The sequence below is a fragment of the Gavialis gangeticus genome, unplaced genomic scaffold (genome assembly GCF_001723915.1).
Source record: "Gavialis gangeticus isolate Ggan-Ray unplaced genomic scaffold, GavGan_comp1, whole genome shotgun sequence".
In the NCBI taxonomy this organism is placed as follows: domain Eukaryota; kingdom Metazoa; phylum Chordata; order Crocodylia; family Gavialidae; genus Gavialis; species Gavialis gangeticus.
In genome coordinates, this window is record NW_017728995.1 from 31,262,466 (window position 1) to 31,278,611 (window position 16,146).

At 44.8% G+C, this 16,146-nt stretch overlaps 1 protein-coding gene across 1 annotated transcript in view; it reads right to left on the reverse strand.

Moving 5' to 3' along the window:
• The window catches only part of PSMD1 (proteasome 26S subunit, non-ATPase 1), a 137,696-nt gene extending 121,632 nt beyond the window's left edge, over positions 1–16,064 (reverse strand). The window contains exons 1-12 of the mRNA XM_019503436.1: positions 16,011–16,064; positions 13,352–13,395; positions 12,317–12,390; positions 11,892–12,061; positions 10,102–10,307; positions 9,349–9,492; positions 8,183–8,409; positions 6,732–6,792; positions 4,399–4,527; positions 3,062–3,150; positions 1,686–1,764; positions 475–648 (exon numbers count right to left, since the gene is read on the reverse strand). Coding sequence (XP_019358981.1) covers positions 475–648; positions 1,686–1,764; positions 3,062–3,150; positions 4,399–4,527; positions 6,732–6,792; positions 8,183–8,409; positions 9,349–9,492; positions 10,102–10,307; positions 11,892–12,061; positions 12,317–12,390; positions 13,352–13,395; positions 16,011–16,026 — 1,413 coding nt within the window. The 5' untranslated portion in view covers positions 16,027–16,064. The remainder of the gene's footprint in view (positions 1–474; positions 649–1,685; positions 1,765–3,061; positions 3,151–4,398; positions 4,528–6,731; positions 6,793–8,182; positions 8,410–9,348; positions 9,493–10,101; positions 10,308–11,891; positions 12,062–12,316; positions 12,391–13,351; positions 13,396–16,010) is intronic.
• Between the last annotated feature and the right edge of the window lie 82 nt (positions 16,065–16,146).

Sequence of the window (16,146 nt, forward strand, 5' to 3'; positions counted from 1 at the left end):
TTTTTTTTTTTAAATAAAATTGCGTCTCCAGGGCCAAACCAGTTCCAAAATAAGTTTCAAATTTTGACTGAGCAGAACTCAATCGTTCAGGTCTGTGAAACACTATTACCAGCAGACTCAGTCTGGTGCTTCAGACACTCCCAAATCTATGCCAGGCATCCTACGTGCAAGTCCCAAGCCCAGAGGCCTTGGGATTCAAATGCCTCCTACTCTCACTTGCTTACTTCCCACTTGTGTTGGGAATGTGAAGGATGTTGAAAGTAAGTGCTGCATTGAAGGGGACCATCAAGGTATATAAGCAGCGCACCATGCAGCTTTCTGTAAGCTGCTGTGTTACTTATTGCTTTTATGCTATTTGTAATCCTCATTCACTGTCTAGGGTCAGATCTACAGCAAGTTCAGGGGCATGTTTTAGCAAAGCATTTAGTGCACTCCTGGACACTCAGACCAGAACAAGTTAAACCTTACACGTACGTCATTGCTGGCATTCTTCAGCTGGTTCAGCAAATAGTCGATGATGTCGCCCCCATGATTAGCATGAATGAGACCCAAAGCGTAGAGGCCTCCACCCTCCTGATAGGCTGACCCCGGAGAGGTGTCCTTCGGCAGATAAGTAGCCATTAACTGTAGTGCTTCCTTCTCGTGACCCTGCAAGTTCATTGACCAACAGGGTATACAGAAAGAAGAAAAAATGAGAAAAAAGGGAAAAGTATGCTTAGTTATAAAGACGTTTGTCAGGAGTAAACATCTGCTCAATCCATCATTCTCCATAGTGTGGTGCGGTACTGGCCTTCCCCAACACCAGCACATGCAGTGTTCCTGTTATTATCACTTTTGCAGTTTGTTCACAAAAAGGCACAAGTACAAAAGAGTCACTCAATCACTCTGCAAAGCAAACAAATCATAGAATCATAGAAAATAAGTGTTGGAAGGGATGTTGGGAGCTCGCATCTAGTCCAACCCCCTGCTCAAAGCATGACCGGCCCCAACTAGATCATCCCAACCAAGGCTTTGTCTACCCAGGTCTTAAAAATCTCCAAGAATGGAGACTCCACAACTTGTCTGGGCATCCCTTTCCAGTGCCTTACTACCCTCCTAGTGAGAAAGATTTTTCCAACATCTAACTTCAACTTCCCTTGCTGCAACTTGAACCCATTGCTCCTTGTCCTGTCATCTGCACACACTGAGAACAGTCCAGCTCTTTTGACCCCCATTTTGGAGAGCAGAAGACTGTTATTAAATCCCCATTCAGTCTTCTCTTCTCCACACTGGACCAAGACCCATATCTGGCTCAACAATCAGGCTGCTTTATTAAAGACCTGGGTACAAAAACTACAAAACTTCCTGCTCTTCTTTAACCCACTATCCCTGCACTGAATCTGAAAGGTCCAAGGTGGAATGGAGACACCCATGAGCCAGCCATATGCCCCGACAAGGACCAGCTCCTGTTACCAGCTTTGATTCCTAACCAAGTTTTAAATCAAGCTGTGCAAACACATAGGTGGGCAAACCACATATGTAGGCAACCTCATAATGACTGCATTCAACCCTGGTGAAGAGCTGGCGTATGGAAAAGGACTTTAAAAAGTTACCCAGAATCAACCCCTCCATTCCCAGAGAAAACAACTTCAGTGACAGCAAGAGAAGAGCTTTTATTACGTGAAGAAATACAAATGCAATGTTACCTTATGTATGACACCCAGGCTGGCGGTAGCAGTAAACTTTGCCCAGTTAGTGGCTCTGGCCAGCCACTCCAAATTATCTCTGGAATGAGAAAAAGCCTGGGTTTCAGTACAGGTGTTACCCCTGGTGATACATGTCAGAAGCAAGGATTACTTTCAAAACAGCAGGCAGCTGTGGGAGACAGGGAGATGGAGACATCTCATGCTCTGCACTTGCCCTTTGCCAGCTCTGAATTTTGGCTCAACACCAGCAATCACACAAGTGAGCAGCTCATTTTACAACAATGCAGACCTAGGTCAGCCTGTCTTCATGCTTCAAAGACCCTGCTGTGGGCTCGAGCAGTGCTTTTTTTCTGAAAGAGAGAACTGGAAACTGTTCCAAGCTTGGTGGGGGGGGGGGCAACTGGATCATATAAATGGTCCCTTTCGTCACTTCTTCCTGTTAATTCAGCCCCCAGCCTGGATCTGCACAAGTTCAAAGCTTGCCAAAAAGCCATCCTTGACTGCTCAGAACACAGGGGCTATCTGAATGAATCAGGCTCATAACCCATCCAGCCCAGCACCATCTTTGCTAGCACCTAGCACCAAATGCCAAGGGAAGTTCAAAAAAAAGTCACGTAGTAGTCTGCTGTGGAACCTTCTGCCCCCACCACCAACATGGCCTCACGCTGGTCTCCAATAGTTAGGATTGGCTTCAGCCCCATAGCTCCTAGTTTAATATCATCCCTTCCAAAAATATATCATAGCTGATTACGACAATTCTGGACCAATTACTCTCGCCATCCCAAAATAACGATCCAACATCTAAACTCTTGACCTCAACAACTGCCAGGGGGAACATGTTCCACAGTCAAAATTCATGCTATGCGCAAAAAGCATTTCCTTTCATAGAATCTGAATTTTCCACCGTTTAATTTCATTCTACATCCATTTTTTCTTGTGTAGGGAATTTTTGGCTCAATCTCCTTTTGGCCCCTGCTACACATTAAATATATTACGCAATTAACTGGCAAACTGCATAATAAATTTAGATTGGCCACACATGCAAAGTAATTATTACAACATAAAAATAAGTATCAAGCTATAAAGAGAGCCAACCAGCTACAAAGTTAGTGCTAGAAAATGTGTAACAACTCTATAGCTGGTTTCTATGCAGCTTTGGGCCCTTCTCTATACTATTCATCTTATTTACTTTCATCACACTCGCTCGTCTCCTTTCCATCAACTTGCTGTCTTCCTCTCTCTCTTCATACAAGAAGCTTTTGTAATTCACTTGATCACCCTTATTCTCCTCTGCCCTTGCCTTTTGGAGGACTGGTGACATATAAAGTATTCTAGTACCTCTCAAAGTTACCTGGATTTCTTTACAACATATTTACCTGAGGAACTGGTCACTGGTTGTCCCACAGTGCATAAAGGAGTTTGCTATAACCGTTGCTGTGTGACACACGGAGTTCCGGACTGCATCCTGGAAGAGCAAAACAGACTGATATCACCAAACAGCAAGAAACATGCACCCAGGTCTGCTCAATTCAGACTGCTTAGTACCATACACATGATTGAGTACACGTGCACTGCTTTAGGCACACAGGTCTGCTTACTTGGCTTTGCCTCTACCAGAAAGATGGATCACAACTAATTCGGGGTGTTTAAATTGCACAATAAATATCAAGCCTCTGCTGTCTTCAAGAGGAGGCTTGATAGTCACCTGGTTGGGGTCATCTGACCTCGGTCCTCTTTCCTGCTGGGGCAGGGGGTCAGACACAATGATCCACTGTGGTCCCTTCTGACTATAATGTATGAATCTATAAATGACCTTGCTCTAATGAGGATGCACTGCTTGCTAAGACACTCTGGCCTGATGTCAAACCCATTTCTTGTGCTCATGAGTCTTTTATATAAACTTCTGCAGAATAAACTGAAGCAAAACAGCAGCATGAATGAAGAAAGATATCTTCTTTTAAATGCCCAGCAACCCCAAGTCATTTATCCATTGCTTCTGGCAACTATTTCAAGCCTTCCTTGGAAGGAACCACAGAATCAGCACGAAGAGGCTCTATCAGAAGAGGGAAATTTCCCAATGCATTTGAAAAACAGCATGCTGATGTATACTTGCTCTAAGCAGGTAAATGTCTCATGCAGCCTACTGAGGATAGGGGGCATATTTAAAATCCAGACAATCTCTCTTCTGGGGTTTATAATAGTCACTAGGCTTAAGGTACAGCAGCAAAGGCATTAGATGCCAGTTTGTCAGGATCTTAAGGGCTGCACTAACTTTGCACATAAAATTTAGCACATGCAAATGCCTCACACTAGTAACTTCATAGTAAGACGTTGCTTGAGGCCACTAACATATTCAGTCTATTTCTTGCCTTGTAATATTGCAACTCTTTGGTTTTGTTTTCCTCCTCCAGGTACGTGGAAAGGTGGCCTCTAGACACACCTCAAAATTGCACTGGCCACATTGATGGGCTCGTGGCCAGACAGCGAGACAAATCAGCCCTCACGGAGCTAGGAGATTTGATTTTTAGAATGAACATATTGGGACTGTTATACTAGACCAGCCATAAACAAGGAACCTTGGAAACAGCGAATCCTCCCAGACACACTCAGGCTTTGCTTAAACCTAATGCTTCAAAAAGAGATTGTGGAAACGGATGCACACCAGAAAACTTTTGACAATCTCAGTAGCAGACGGCAATCTAAGGCCACTTACCTTTGTGTTTTTGAGAATCATGAGGTCAGTGTTGTTGTTTCGTATTAAAAACTGCAGGTGCAACTCAATAGCCATTTCACCACTTAAAATTTTAATCATTTTGGAGATCTGGTCCTTGGGCTCAGGGTTCTTCATGCACAAAGAAAAGAATTAAAAAAAGACAGGTCATAAGAATCCCTGTAGTGATCCCATGAGAGTGCCAGCTCAAGTACACAGTTAGAGCACCCTGTGCATGTTCAAGTGCACAGTTACAGCTGGCCATTCAGAGACCAACAGGTCTGGGGTTAAAAAGGCAATAAAGATCCTCACAAGTTCTGGTCACTCCAATGAGAGTATTTCCAGGCATGAGGTACAGAGATTGAAGGGCAGAGACTATAAGAACAATGTATCCCTTATGGTAGAAATAAATTATTCCAATCACACCTGCTTCTTTGATATTTGGCACTCATCTGCTGCTTTGTTTGGTCTCTTGCACCTAGTGAACGAGAAACCCTTCCACAAAAAGCAGTCATATATATGAACACTACACTTGTGTTTCCTTAGGGATTATAGTGAGGAAGGACTCAGCAGCGATGCTTGAAAAGTATGGCAATGCCATGGATGAGCTGTTGCAAGGTAATCATAACAGCTTGGGGACTGGGAAAGCACATCAATTCAACAGAGATGTGCTGGAACCACGCTGCTGGGGTCTACAATGGCTGGGAAGGGCATGGATCAGTCTTAGGGCTTTTCAAACACCCGGCTAGTCGCCACTTTATCTGCATGCTCCCAATGCTCTGCTGAACTAACCTGAGCCCTTTGATAACCCCTGTAATGTCAGCCTAAGCTTGGCACTCCTTCAGGGGGTGGAAAGCACATTAAGTCTCTTTGTAGTGACATTATGTAAAAGACCTGCTGAGGTTAGTCCTTTAACTAATCTCCTTAGTTATTTCTTTTTGGCTTGCACTCCCAGCTAGGGCAATTAGAGGACTAGAATGCTCCAGGTCACCAGGATCATTTCTGCATGCCTGCCCCTTGGCATCAGCCATGGCATTCACCAAGCAGAAACTAATCCAAAATGCTATCCCCCTTGGAGGACATTGCCCACGGGTTTCCTAATGAGCTACGAATCTTACCGTTTTCTTTGCCCGAACCTGGTTTCAAGCAAATCTCTCTGCTTGCAATGAACTGAACAGAATTCCTCCCCTTCTAAAGATCTACAACATTATCTCCACAATTCTCATGAGTTGTTTGCACACGTACATCATAGGAGTGGTCACAGCCATGACTGGAGTTTTATCCCCAACTCTGTTTAGCATTTTTGCCCCCATTGTAAGAGTAAATGTTATATATCTGCATGTTCTTATAGGGAGACTCATGAGCAAAATCCTGGTAACTTTAATCATGTTTCATTCACAGTTAAACTGACAAGGTTTGTGCTACACTCATCTCTCCTCCTTTCCAGGATGGATTTATTTTTAATACTAACAGGGTGTGGCTATACGTTCATTACCACAATTATGGCACATTAAGTTTAGTAACTGTAATGACAGGTACTAACTTAACACGCCATAATCAGCGCTACTCCACATTAGCACAGTTGAACAGGTTTTTGGTGGTGATGTTAATGCACAGTAGATTTATTCTACTGTGCATTAGAGCATTAGCATGGGTTTTGCCCACTGCGCTAACGTGCAGTAGAATTAGTCTTCTGCACATTAAGAATTTCATGTAGAAGCACCCACAGAGTCTGAAATAAATCAAACAGATAAGCCAGCCCGCTCCAGCCCAGCATCCCTCAGGTCTCTAAGAGCACATTTATACTCCCTCTGGGGGTGGGAGGGGCAGTGCTTTAATTAGAGTGGCTCCGAGAGCTACTCTAATTAAAGTGCCACAATGTTTTGTGCATCAGTGTCCCCAAACTTAAAAATAGCTGTAGGGGTGTTTGAGGTAAAGCTTGTTCAACAAGCTGCCCCTACTGTCATTTCTAAGTCACATACACAAGATGCAGGAGACTGCTGGAGTATGGCAATTGCCATGTTCCAGCAGATTCAATTAATCCTGTCTGCTCCAACGCACTGGAATCCCAGTGCATCAGAGCAGCTGCTGCGTTTGTGTATAAGCGCCCTAACTGAGCTGTCTGCTGGCCCTTCAACCGACCTACAAATTTAGACCCTGCCCAATTCCTGGCTTCCAACCCATCTCTCAGCAGGAAGATATTTTAAAACACGGTGTGCTAAGACCAGCACCTTCAAGAGGTCACTGCACCCAGATTCAGGTACGTGGGGGTATCTAGGCAAAGCATGGATGTCCAGCTAAATACAGTATATATGATATTGCACAGCAGGACTTACAGCTTCTGCAGACTTGCCAGCACAAGAGCTACCTGGCTTCTCTTCTGCCTCCATAGCATCACTGCAATTAAAAAAAAAAAAAAAAAAAAAATGCAATCAAGTTCACATCTCATCACTGGCCAAACACTTTCACTGAACTGAAGTGAGCTGGGGAGTTGATATGACAAGGTAGTTCATCCCCTCTCAAGAGCCTTGGGTGCACCATGAATAAGAGATACAGTGAAGAAAGGGAAAAATCACAGCTACTGAGCTGTCACTGAGACAAGAGCCTGACATGCTTCTACAGGAGTGGGAAACCTTCCATTTCTCACTACATCCCAAGACCAGTCACTGCACAGATTCCCAGTGCTCTGAGCACATACTAGCTGCTGCAACAGCTTTCCCCATCTCCCTGTGGGGGGTGCCATCCCTGCCAGACACTTTAAGCGCCACCCATACTTTTCATTGAAGCTACAAGCTGGGCACTAAAAGGAAGCTGGAACAGCATAAGTGTCCCTCAGCAACGGCACCCCACAAAGCACAAGGCTCTGCCAATGCTACAGGAGATGGAGACAGGACTTTGGCCAATTTTTTTCAAAGTGATTAAAACCTGATTTTCCAAGGCCCGCAGGAGAGGACTGTTTCCTAGTGACCCGCATAATGCTCAAAGAAATTTGCATAATATGAAGCACTATGCAGGCCCATTTATGAATGGCTCAGTAAGTATGCTTACTGCAGGGCATTACAACAGGAAACATCTACTTCTAAACTTGCATCGCTGACTCGGAAAGATAAAAAGGTGCCTCATTTCTGCAAGCCTTTATAGGACCAGAGTCCCCATTATGTTATTTGCACAGATGCAGTCACCATTTCATGTGCCAGACTGATGGCTTCCAAGCTAATGGAAGATAAAGAGCAGTGTAAATTATCTCTATAATGCTCTGCCCACATGCCAGGAATTTAACTTGGAGGGGCCCACAGAGGGATAAGAAGGTAGTTCCAGCCTGTGCTGATTTTCTGTGAGAGGCCAAAGAGGGGAGAGGAAAGAAGGGGGCAAATTATTCCAATTACAGAGATGGCTTATATTATACAGACATCTGGCAGTTAAGACCTTGGAATATAGACTACTGGACAACCATCAGCAGTGGGAACCTCCTCTTAATAAAGCTAGGCTGGATTTGACCAGGCAACCTTCATCAAACAGAAAGGCTTTGTTTACTATTGCCAGTCCCTAATCCACATATGCCCACAAAATCATTTAATCAGATTCCATAACAGGGTTAGGAAACAGAACCTAGCTGTGACAGGCATCAACCTCAACATGCCTCTGTTTCTTTGTTCTCTTCTACTACAAAGGGCATGTCGTATTTACACACACTCTTAAACCATTCCTCTGTGTTTACAACAGAAGACCCTCTACGAGTTATACTTTAACTGAACAGTGATATTTCTGCTCAAGCCAATGCCCACACCTGTCCTTCTCAGATCCAGGTACAGTTCCCGTGTTGGTTGATCCAGGCACCGAGGCGATGGGGGTGCCGACAGTGCGGAGATTCTGGATTACAGAAGACAAGAACTGCTGGCTTGCACTTTCATACAGATCAAAGCAAATCTGGTAAGCCATGAGAAGGTTGTCTTCCTTCACCAGCTTTTCCAGGATGTCACTCACAGCCTGAGGGTCATCCAGAAATATCAGGCACTAAGGGGCAAAAGGGAGAGGAATGAAACAAAAAGATTAGAAAAGGTGGCCTATATTGCAGAATGGAAGAGTAGGCTCCAGAGATCCTCTCTTGTGTCTCTTTTCTTTCTTGCATGCTGACACTCCTCCAATGGGAGGGCAGAGTGAAGAATTCCCCCTCCCATAACAGATACTAATCATTTTCAAACAGTTTCCATAAGCAAACTTGGAATGAGGCCAAGGTGAGAATTATAAAGAACACAAGACAAGAATTAAAAGTTCTTTCTATACATAATTTCTCTTTTGAGGTCCACACAGTTTTCCCTTATTACATTGCTGAAATGAGGGTGTAGGACAACATCATCTCAGATTAATTTAAGAACAAGATGTTATCAAACAACAACTATCACTTCGTAAAAGTATGATCCATCTCTCTAGAGAGCTGTCTAAGTTAAAATGGAACAAGTATGAAGTTCTTAAGAGTCCCGCACCTAGAGTATGGTGTGATGGCCAAACGCATGGCAACATCATCTGGCATCTGAATACCCAGCCGAAATATTACTATGAACAACTTCCTGAAAACAGTATTTATTTTCTGGACAAAAGAAAAAAAAAAATCTTTAATCCTTTTAAGATTCAGAGCTAAGGAACCACTGATTAATTCCCTACACAGCCTCGAACCGGTAAGCACAATTTTCTAGCTTATGTTGTTTTAGAACAAGTTTCCCCTCCAGAAATACAACAAGCATAAAATATGTTAATCAGAAGGTTAGTAACCTTGAAGACTAAATACTAGTTTAATACCTAAACTAGCTCAAGTTTAATACATACTGAAACTGCACACAGAAGGAATGGTATTTCTTTGTTTAAAGACAACCAAAGCCCAAGTAGGAATCAAGTTATCTGGATGTTTTTAAATCAAGCAAAGCATTTACAAACAGCAGCACCACTCAGGATTACCTGGCACACATTGATGAAGTCAGGTTTCTCCAAGTTCATGTAAATTTTAACCAGAACTCTGAGCACTTTGTTACGGAATTGCTTATTTTGCATTAAAGACATGCAGAGCTTTAAACTATACGCCAGCATCCCAGGAACATCATTCTGAAACAAAATCAAAGAGAGAAATTCTTGCTTTGGGCTGTAGCAGATAGTGTTAAAAACAAGATTGAGGAATAAAACCATCCATACTTTTAATGACCTTTTCTTTATGCTGACAAAGATACGCATACGTGACTTCAGAACATGCCTCTTATTTCCATCATAGAAACTCACAGATCAAATGCAACAATCAGGAAAAAAGTTTCCAAAATAGGTTGAAAACACAATTCTACTAGTACTTAAAATAAACTGTTAGGCGTGCAATGTGTATTCATCATTGTATGCACACTATGGGCCCCTTCAAACACCAAACAAAAAAAAGCAGAAGCCTTATAACAAGGTAAAAATCACAGTTAGAGTGACATCAGAGTCACATCAAACACCTCTTCCCAATAAACTCTGCCTTTTTAATTGACCCAAAGAAAAGCATGGCACAGCTTTACATCAATCGCATCACCTTAGTTAATTTCCTGATCCTGACAAGGATTTCACAGATTTCAGACATTAAGGCTGGAAGGGACCTCAGAAGATCATCAAGTCCAGCCCCCTGCCCCAGGGGCAGGAATTCAGCAGGGATCATACTTCCACCCAACATCCAACAACTCCACCTACCGACTCCAGGATGGTTTTCTCAAAGATGTCCAACCTGCGGGTCTCCAGTGCTATGCCAATGGCCTGTTTGTATTTGTGGTCATCCAGACACCGCTGGAACATCTTGTTCACGATCCCCTCCAGCCTTTCGTCGACAGGCTTCTTCTCCCCTTCGGGCAGCTCTGCGTTCTCCACACACTGCTTGGTGTAGTGGTCAATGCATTTTGCTGAAGAAGAACATGAAACACAGCTCTGTTTAAACTCCCTAGATATTCAAAGGTTCAAGAGAAGTACGAGACCTGAAAAGCTGACATAGACTCTTGGGCCTCTTCCACACAAGAGTGGGCATTTGTTTCCCCAGGGACAAGAAGCAGTGGCACACCTTGTGCTGCTGCTACCTGTCCCCGGGGAACGCCTGTCTTACACATCCTGTGGCGCACAGCAGGTTACCCCGGGTGAGGTAAGGGAGGCTGGGGCCAGCAACTGTGCTGACCCCAGCATCCTTACATGGGGGCCTCGGGGAGCTGCAGCCACAGCGATCCTGCTGCTCGGAGCCTGGTCAGCAGCTGGAATGTGGCTCCAGCTGGCCAGGCTCCAGTTTTGAGCAGTGCACACTGCCCCTTTTTTTATACTGTTTTTCACATGGGTCAAAAACTGCCCCCGCACTACTACCTTGCAGAGCAGAGAACACCTGAGTGTGCAGTGCTGCAGAAGGGTTTGCAGCACCAAATACTGCACAGCTTTACTCATCTGGACACAGCCTTGGGGAATAAAAGTAGCAACCTTCAGGCACAATATACCTAAGTCCACGCATACAGGCAAAATATATATTGATGACTCAGGAGCCTCTGTCCTGCCTAAATCCACCTATGACAGCGAAATGATGGGAATGTGACCAGCATGTGGTCACCACCATAATTTACACCCCACAGGCAAATGATCTTAAAACAGTTAAATAGAAGAAGAGATTTCCATGGTCTGAACTCTTAAGTTGTGTGCTAAAAGCAAATACATTTAAAACAAAAATGAACCTGTGGCTGTGAGGCAATTTCAAACAACAGGAGATTTTGGACAAGTCAGGAAGCAACTCACATCAGACTTCCCTGCTCCCCTGAAAGCAGCAGTAGAGGAAGGAAAGCAAGCAAGCCAGGGTCCCCAGCTCTTCAAAACCCCTAAATGTCAGCAAGATCAGCAGACTGGGATTAGCTGTTTGAACACTGGACATTCTTCTCTGCCTTTTCCCAGGGACAAGGGCTACCCTCTTCACATACTTAAGGAGGACCTCTGTCGTGGTGTGAAACAATGAACATTCAGCTTCCTTAATTAAAAGTTCCAGTTATAAAGACAGACTTCTAATATTCTAGACACCATTTCACTTCCATACGCCAACATAAAATGTCCATCCATCGCCCACAAAAATACCCAGCCCTATTAAAACAGAAGGGAAAACACTATGCTAAGTTTTCTCTGCTACCTGTGCAGCCAGATTTACTGATATTCCTAGGATTAATCTGGCATCAATGATGCCGGGAGGTGGAAGAGGAAAGAAACACTACATAGGTGTGTTCATTTGAGTTTGACTAGGAATACCAGGGAGAGAGGTGACTGGAAGAAGAAACTATTTGCTAAATGGCAACGAAGAAAGGCAGTTCTCAAAGAGAGGAAATAAAGTAGTACTAAACTGAAAACAGCAGCTGAAGCATCAGCTTTGATAATTATATGCAGCGAGCAGGAAATTTGGAAGACAGCAGCAAAGGCAAGCAGAGTCTCAAAGCTAGAACAGCTTTCCAGTCAGAGCTGCTTTCAATTACCAATGATCGTCTCCACATATTCCGAGTTGTCGTTGACATTGAAGAGGTCACCTGCTCCCAGGGCATAGTTCAGAGATTCCTCAAAGGCTCCCAGGTGATAGAACACTTTGGAAGCAACCAAGGCAGCGAACTGGCGACTCCGGAAGCCCTCATCTTCATAGAGAACCTCGCTGGAAAGGTCAAAGGAAAGAACATCAGTTCAGCATGCAAGGCTCTCCCTATAAGCAGCAGCCAACCGACCTCTTCAGCTCAGCTTGCATTTTTGGGGTGGGAGATCTCAATGCAGGCCCAGGTAAAGTCACACTTTGGGGAAAACTGAGAGCAACAGAACTGAGATCGAGCTGCCAGAGAAAGAGCAGATTTGCGGCACCCCATATTCCATTTAAGCTGCCCGCCCCTCTGAGAGAGAACATTTCTTCTCTTACATTTTGTCCACTGACTCAGAGATTTCTGCCCAGAAGTCATTGACAACAGCATTCAGCTTGTGAAGAGCAAACTCCTGTGGAGAGTGATAAAAATCACATTAAATAAAGGCTCTTTTTTTAGTTGTCCTCTCCTCAGACCACTGTAACACAGGACAGCAAAAACCCTCCCACCCTGGGAGCCATCTACATCCTCAAGTCACTTCGCAAATGCTCTCTAACAGTCTCATCTCCCCCATCAAGAAAGGAAGGATTGTTTAGCCCAATGTACAAGTAGGGACATGGAACCTTGATCCACCTTCCTTTAATTTCAGTTCTCAGCCAAAGGGATGCACCTTTTGAGGTTATTATGAAGGAAGCAACATGTTCCTCAGACTACAGAACACTTGCACCCTATTTGCAGACATGGTGCCTTGGAAGACACAAGTCTCACAGGGGACAAGGGCTGTCCCTGTGATACTCCACTACATAGAGTGATGCCATCCTGATGGCAGGCTCCTTATTCTGCTGGTTTGTGTTTTCATTAGGCTCCTAGAATTTGCCGCCTTTTTAATGTATTTAAAGCCATGTGTCCATTTTGTAAACTAAGGTTTCCACAGTCATTTGTTTCTTCCTCCACTAGGGTTGCCAGATGTACAAGCTTCCTTATAGTTCGTTTAAAACATGTTGTCCATTCTCCCCACCCCTGCCAAACAAGAGAGACATGTGAGAGGAGAAACTTTGGCTCAGTAAAAATTCAGAGTAAAAGCATCCCAAGAGCATCCCCTGGGACACATGCCAGCTGCTAAGCCCTTCCAGCGGAAGAGGTGGGTCCTCAAGTACAGATCCTGGGCTGCAAAGCTCCAGTTTATCCCATGATGGAAGTGCCTGGGCCTCTCAGGATCCTGACAAGAAGTTCTTTGGCTGGACATGGTGTAGGGGTTACTCATCCTTGTCTACCCATGAAGGCTGCTAAAAATCTAATGCTGTTGTAAAAATCAATGGATATTAAGTATGACTTTGAGACAAGCGGGGTCTAGCAAACACATTTGAACCTACCTTGAGCTGTGGCTCTTCTTCATCCAGAAGGGAAATAATTCCAGCTGCAATAACAACAACAAAGTAGCATTTTATTTAGGATGCTCCTTTGTGCTTTCGAACGGAAAATATGACCTAGCCCAAAAACAATATGGTGAAAAGAAACGGTATATTTTTTCCCCTAAAGATTTCAGTTTCTGATAACAGGTCAGATCAGCTGCAGAATTAGACCAAAAATATGATAATTAAAACATCATGTAAATTGGTATGTGTTAAGCTCTGGATTAAAATAGTAATTTATCTGAGAAGTGGAAAAGCATGTTTGATGAGAGGCAGTGCTGGACTGAGAACCCAGGCTGAGTCAGTCTCCAGTTTAACCACTTGTGTCAGCACCTTTGGCGAGTCACTTAACTTCAGTGCCTCTGTTTCCCCATACGTATAAAATTCATCACAACACAGGCTTACTTCCTATAGGTTTAAGAAATCCTGGATGAAAAGCACTATGAGAGCTGGGCTTTATCCTCACCCTCATCCGATCACTGCATGCATTATTCTCTCTGCACACAACCACTACCACAAAGGGAACAAACTGCATGAGGAACTTCATGAAATCCAACAGCAGGTACAGGTTTCTTGCAAATACAAATACCTCCCACATGTATCATGGAATACAGCCATGGAACGAGCCTTGGGCACTTCCTCAGCCCATCCCCATCCACACTGCTGTACACACCACAAACGCACCAAATTTTAAAGTGACCTCTTCAAACTATGTTCCCAGCAGACAGAATTGGGATTGACAGGACAGCTTTTCCTCATCAAAGGGAAGGTGACGGCATCTGCAGACTGTCGTCTGCTCTGTACTTCTTCCTTGCATGAAAATCCTTATAACCACAGTCAACTATTTAATGATTGCTTTGCTTTCTGACCAGCTGCCTACATGACTTGCATCTTCTTCCTTCTTACCCCACTCAGAGCTTTCCCCAACTGCTGTCCCCTCCACACTACTCATTTCAGACCTCTTTTCCTCCTCTTCCCTATCTCCAGATGTCAGTCCTTTATTCATCCCTCTCAAAGACCTGAAACCAGCTTTCATTCCCCATAAACTGAACACACCCCTCACTGCTTAAAAAAATCTAGATAAATCTCATCTACTCAGTTTTCAACTACAATGCCCAAGCATCTCAGAGCTGTTCTGTGCCATACGCAAGTTATGCAACAGAGGCACAGAGAGTAGGTCATAACCTGTTGTTTTTAGAACACTTGCTTCCACAGAACAAAGAAACTGACTCCAAAACTTTGTGGTTTTTAAAACTTTGCATAAATACTTTTAAGTTAATTACAAAGTTAACAACCTTGGGCCAGCCAGAAACCGCACTGCTGTTGTTCTATGGGACCATTCTAGTTATCACTATTGTGTATTATTCTTACTGTCTAAAGCCCCATTCAGATCAGCAGCAAAAGCACCCTGGTCATTTCAGAAACAATTTGCACAGCGACAGTACTGGAGCTCTGGGTGACGGGAGAGGTAGGGAGGGAGGCAGCCTGAAGGAATAAGCACCTCATGCTCTGCACACCGCTTACTGACTCCAATCTCTCAGGTAAGACAAAGGAGACAGAGCAAAAGGTGACCCTAGTCAACAAGTGACTAGTCCCTGCCTAGCTCGGCGTTACTCAGCTTTTACAGCAACAGTAGCAAGGCCCTGATATGACCCAGCACGAAGACTTGCACAAGACATCCAGTTTCCCCTCTATCTTTGGCTGCTGACTTAATGGTACACGTCAGAGCCTAATGATGTTTTACAAGCTTTATAAATAACCCCTAGCGCAGTGGCTCTCCACCTTTTCAGACTCAAGACACCCCTCAAAAAATGCCAGCTCCTAGTTTTCACTCATTTTTTGAACACGGAAAAGAATTGAGCAGTGTTTTGTTTTGTTTAGTTTTTTCTGTCACAAAGAAATCAGCAACCCCACAACAGGGCAGAAAGGTTTTAATGCCCTGGATTCCTGCTTAAAATCTCTCGGTTTATCTTGTGAATCCCGTTTGCACACCTAACAGTGCAACAACGTGCAGTATCCTGTGCCACCCTCAAAAGCACCTCAAGGCACCGCAGGGTGCTGCATCGCCCTGGCTGAGCATCATGGGCCTCAGATTTGTACTGCTGAGGAAACTGCTGCAGAAGTCAGAAGAAAAACACACGCGCAAATTCACCATAGAAATCAGTTGTTTGATTAAGTCACAAACCTTCTCAGACTTGAGGCCCCCTTGGAAAATACCAGCCCTCTGTTTTCACTCACGTTTTGACAGCAGGAAAAGAGACAGTTTTTCTGTTGCAAAGGATCTGGAAGCCCACAGCTGGGGGTTTCTATTTGAAATCTATGGGTGCATCTTTGCACACCGCACCGAGGAGTAAGCGCGCGCGCACACACACACACACACACCAAACTAAGCCCGTGACCCTCGTATGGTTCAGGGTTTGCAGGCCGAGCCCTACGAAGAGAGACGGGAGGACCTGGATGCCACACGGGAGGGCACCGGCCATGCGGGGCCTGGCCTGGATGCGACCCCAGCCCTCGAGTGCCGGCACCCGGGATGTGCAGGCGGCGGGTGACGCAGCAGGCCGGCGCAGCCGGGCCCTGACTCAGCGAAACGCCCCCGCCCGGCCCCTCCTCCCCTCACCGGCGGACGTGATCATGCTGCGGCGCGGCGCGGCGCGGTACGCGGGTGACGGGCGGGGCAGGGCGGGTGGCGCGGAGAAGGACTGGAGCCGCTGCCGCTGCTGGGGGCCGTGCTCAGCGCTGCCTCACCGCCCCTT